The 4,432-nt window shown below is 42.5% G+C and overlaps 1 pseudogene across 1 annotated transcript; it reads right to left on the reverse strand.

Moving 5' to 3' along the window:
• Nucleotides 1–2,163: 2,163 nt before the first annotated feature.
• Nucleotides 2,164–3,522, reverse strand: TEOVI_000743800:pseudogene (annotated as a pseudogene). The gene has a single exon. A coding segment is annotated over exon 1 (1,359 nt).
• Between the last annotated feature and the right edge of the window lie 910 nt (nucleotides 3,523–4,432).

Genomic DNA, 4,432 nt, shown 5'->3' on the forward strand with positions numbered 1-4,432 from the left:
TCACACTATGGTAGGATCATCCGCGAAGAATCCATGTACCAATCCTTTAATCTTTTTAGCCTTTTTCTTATCGAGTTTACTGCTATAATTAACGGTAGTTAACTAAGCACTGAGCCTTGGAAGATGCCGCATGTCAGCTTTATTTCCTCTGACTTCGTGTTGTTTACTTTTACTTGTGCTGTCCCTTCTTGTAAGAACATCGCTATCCAAGCTACAAGGTGTGCAACTCCACTACGAATTCTTGTAATGCCTTGGTTATACATCCGTGATCCACAGAGTCAAAAGCTCTATCATGATCTATGAATACTTTCTCTGCTTTTTTCTACTGTTACTCCATGTGTTACGGATTTTTTGAGGGTCACTGGTCTGAATGACGCCATGCTTGCCTCATGTTTATTATGCTTTAGCAGCGGAATAATTATAAAAGGTTTCCATTTTTTTGGAAGTTGACTGTTTTTCAGACTAAATTTAAATAGTATCAACAAACCCTTTTTACCAATCATGCCAAGCTTTCTGAGTTCTTCGCAATGAACTTCGTCGTCCCCCGGAGCAGTTCCAGAGGAGAGCTCTTTTACTGCGGTTTCCGCATCAGCTTCTTCGACTTGCTCGAAGGTCCTCCTCCTAGTGCTCGGAAATTGCATGTCTGGTGCCACTTGTGCCTTTTTAACTGCTTGATGTACATATTTTCCGGTGCTTGTGCCTGTTGGCGCTCAGTCAATGGATGTTCATCTACTACCACTACTTTCAATGTAAAACTATGCGTGGCGTAAATACACACTATGATATTCTAACTGACAGGATTTTTGACTATCAATTTTGAGACGTTTTTCTTTAATCGTTGAAAGGCCATGTTCGAAAGCACTTTTTTTCTTCATCTAACCAGTGCAACTCTCCTTTTTTCATCCCGACACTTCTTTATCTGCTTATATGATTTTCTCAATTCCTTTGTCCAGAAATGCTGTGGTACACCCTTACCTTTTGGCATGTTTTTCTTGGCTGCTTGTCTTTTGCCTCTCGCGATGGCTTCATTTAGCGCATACGCACTTTCTATTATTCTTTTAAGTCTTGTTGAAAATGAACTTATTACCGACCGCTCGGAAGTCACTCCAACGCGCTTTATTCCACATGTATAAAGTTGGGGAAGGTTTTGAGGCCACAGTGGGTCCCACAACACATGATGCGAGTTGGCATCAGCCTCTTCTAATAGAAGCCATCTTTCTATCGCTAATTGTTCCAACGCTGTGTTAAAAACTACCGATTTTTTAAGAAAATAAGCTGAAGTGACTGCCAAATTCAGATCAGCCAAAAATCTCAGCGTTGCTGTCACTCTTTCTAGCACTCCTTTTTTCATATGTCCCCTTTCCCCACTCCATTTCATCTCGCACTAGGATTTACACCCCAGCCCCGTGCATAATTCTCTCCAACGCTACATGCTGGTATTCTCTTATTTTAAGCGCGGTGATCCCGCTGAAGCCGAGTAAATCTCCCGCAATAAACAGAATACAACGTGGTCCTCTTGAAGCCGCCTCTCCAAGTCAAGTCGTTTTACATGAGGTAACGCCACAGCATTCCATTTGGCTCCACGAATAACGGGGCCGGGATTCTGTTCTACATCTTCGCTAAGAAGTAGTAGAAGCCTATGTATCCCAATCGAGGTACACTTTCAAACGCAAGAAGCAGTCTAATATATTTCTTCACCCTAGGGTGCCGATGCTGCTACTTGCTTCTTCTCTGTTCGCTGAAAGCCTGTTTCTTGCCCCAATCCTGTTGGATTGGGTTTAATGCGAGCGCTTGGCTTCCTCCTGGACGGAGAAATAAACCCTGGCACCACATTGATGCGGTGGTCGGCGCCACCAGAGAAATTTTTATTGACGAGGAAACTGGAATCCTTGAAGGCTTAATTCTCCTATTCGCAGCCATACTCGGATCCAATTTCTTATTTACAAGAAAACTTCCATTTCGGCATTTCTCCGTATCCTCGTAATCTTCGTCCTCTCTTCCATTTCTAAGTCCACAAACAGGTTTGTCCTTTCCTTCATTGGCCTGCTCACAGGTCGACTGGTCTTTATGATCAGAGCATTTTACACCCCCATCTGTCTTGCCTGTTTCTTGGTTTGCTTGCACCACCAAGCTTTTTGGATCGTTTTCGCATTTAGTCGCTGTTTAATTATATTTGCATCCCAGGTCGGGCTTGCACTCCGCTTTCTCCAGTTTTGTGCAGTCTGCTGATATAGCTTGTTGAGTGGCTTCTGCGTTGCATTTGGTTTCTGACTTCTGCTGTTCTCTCTCGCGTTCTTTTTTTAGTCTTTCGCCTGTGAAATTTCTTAAAATGACCGTCAAGGTCCCTATATCGTCTATTGTCCCTATCTTTGTTCCCTTTTCTTGTCCAGATATCTCTGATTTTAAGGATGTGTCCGCTATCCTTTGCCAGATTTGCTTGTTAAAGTCATTTCCTTTTTTGGGATATTGCTTTTCTATTGTCTCTGCGATCCTGTCGGCTTCTGTGTCTTTGCTTGCGCCAAAAATGGATCTGAAAGCATCTTGGAAGGTCGATTCACTCTTTAGTGTGCTGATGTCGTCGTCTGTATATTCGGCCACTTTTGTTGGCTTTTTTTTGAGGGATTCCCATACTTGTTTTATTATTTTGTTTTTGTCGTCCTTGCTGGTGGCGTCTATGTTGTCAAGGGCAGTGAATTTGCCTCCGGCGCTGCTGGCGGTCAGCAGGCCGCCGGCCATGGCGACTTCAGGCGTGTCCAGCGTCCCTTCGATGTACCCCTCACTGTTCTCTGTTGTGAGCAGTCGGCAGCCTTTTTCACTGCCTGACACGGCGCTTCCACCAGAAGTAAACTGCTTGAAACCTGTTGCTGTCACCGCTTGCGTCCTGTCGTATCCGGTTGGCTTCTCGTTTTCCAGTGCTTTGCATGGTCCATGTTCTCTGATGAGTTGTGATAGGGTTTTGAGTTCGCTGCCACCGTCGCTTGCATGGTTACTGATGCAGCCTGCGCTGCCGCTCTGAGTTGCTCCAGAAGCAATAACCAAGAACTCCCTTATGTGGCCGTTGGCAAAGGCCGTCTTCGTAAGTATATCTTCCGCTGTTGTTGCGTCAGAGCCGAGTAAATTTTTCAGCGCCGCTGCTAGTTTCGTCTCTAGATATTTCGCCACTGTGGTGAATCGCTTGACGTCCTGGTCGCTTATTAATGTTTGAATTAGAATTCGTGTCCGCAAGAGTTGCTGTTGCATCTTGTCTACAACTCTCCTTTTGGACGCTGTTGCCTCCTTGGTTGCTTCACTTACGTCGTATAATTCTGCCGCTACATCGCAAACGGCGTTCCACGCCGCTTTGACAAGCGGCTTCTTGTTCGCTGCTTGCACATGGGTTTCATAAGTTACGAGCACAAAGGCTACTGTGGCGAAGAAGGAAATGAAGACAGCCATCGTTTGCCTTCTGGGTGGCTTTGATGTGGCCTTTTGCTTACGTTGCCCACAAAAGTGAGCGTCTATATTTTTGGCTGATGTCTTGGTCTACGGCTTTGCTTAGAGTTAAAACATAAACGAATGATTTTTTAGTTAGTGTTTCAGGTTTTTTGCTTGTCTTAAAAGGTGACATTTGATTCTTTTTATTTCCATTTATGCTTCATACACATTTTTAGTTAGTAATATGTTCATCTTTGTCGCTTTTCTGCGTTGTGGTTTTTAAAGATTTTCAATTTATGGAAAAATTCGCGGTAACCTCTCTTCTTCCAGACGTCTTAATTTTATATAATTTCCAAAATCACCTGGTCATAACCCATGCCATTTATCCTTCTATACTTGCACAGTCACATTATGAGAATACATTCATTCTCAGTTGATTCTGTTTTTAACACTTTGTGCAGGGATCCATGCAACTATAAGTTACTTCGTTTTGTCTTCATTCTCGTAGAAAAAGTTAATTCTGGAGAAAAACTAGCGTTTACACTAATTAAGCTTCCTTTTCCGGTTTAATTGTCTTTTGTTATATTACTGTATGCTCATTATTGTACTTTAAGTAAAAGTAATTTACTTTAATGAGAATTCTTAGAAGAATATTTACAATAGTGGTTTTCGGTGTTTTGTAGAGCTTCTTTGCGTTAGTTGCTGTGTCTCAATTTTGTGTGTACACCGCACTGTGTTTCTTCTTCATTTTTACATCAATCGTCACCACTTGTGTGTTATGATGTCAATAATCCGTTTTCTCTCCTTTTCTGTATCCTTGAATAATATCACTCGTTTTATCCTACACTATCTCTCTCTCACTTCCCCTCACTGCAGTCATGTCATTCATTTTGTTGCTATTATTTATGATCTCCACTTTGCTTTGCCAGCACTTTCCTCACTATAAAATAAGTAAGTACGTGCCCACATCACACCCATATTATTATTATATATACACTCACAACACTCTCCTATTATT

This window comes from Trypanosoma equiperdum (genome assembly GCF_001457755.1).
Source record: "Trypanosoma equiperdum strain OVI genome assembly, contig: ctg_957, whole genome shotgun sequence".
Classification (NCBI taxonomy): Eukaryota; Euglenozoa; class Kinetoplastea; order Trypanosomatida; family Trypanosomatidae; genus Trypanosoma; species Trypanosoma equiperdum.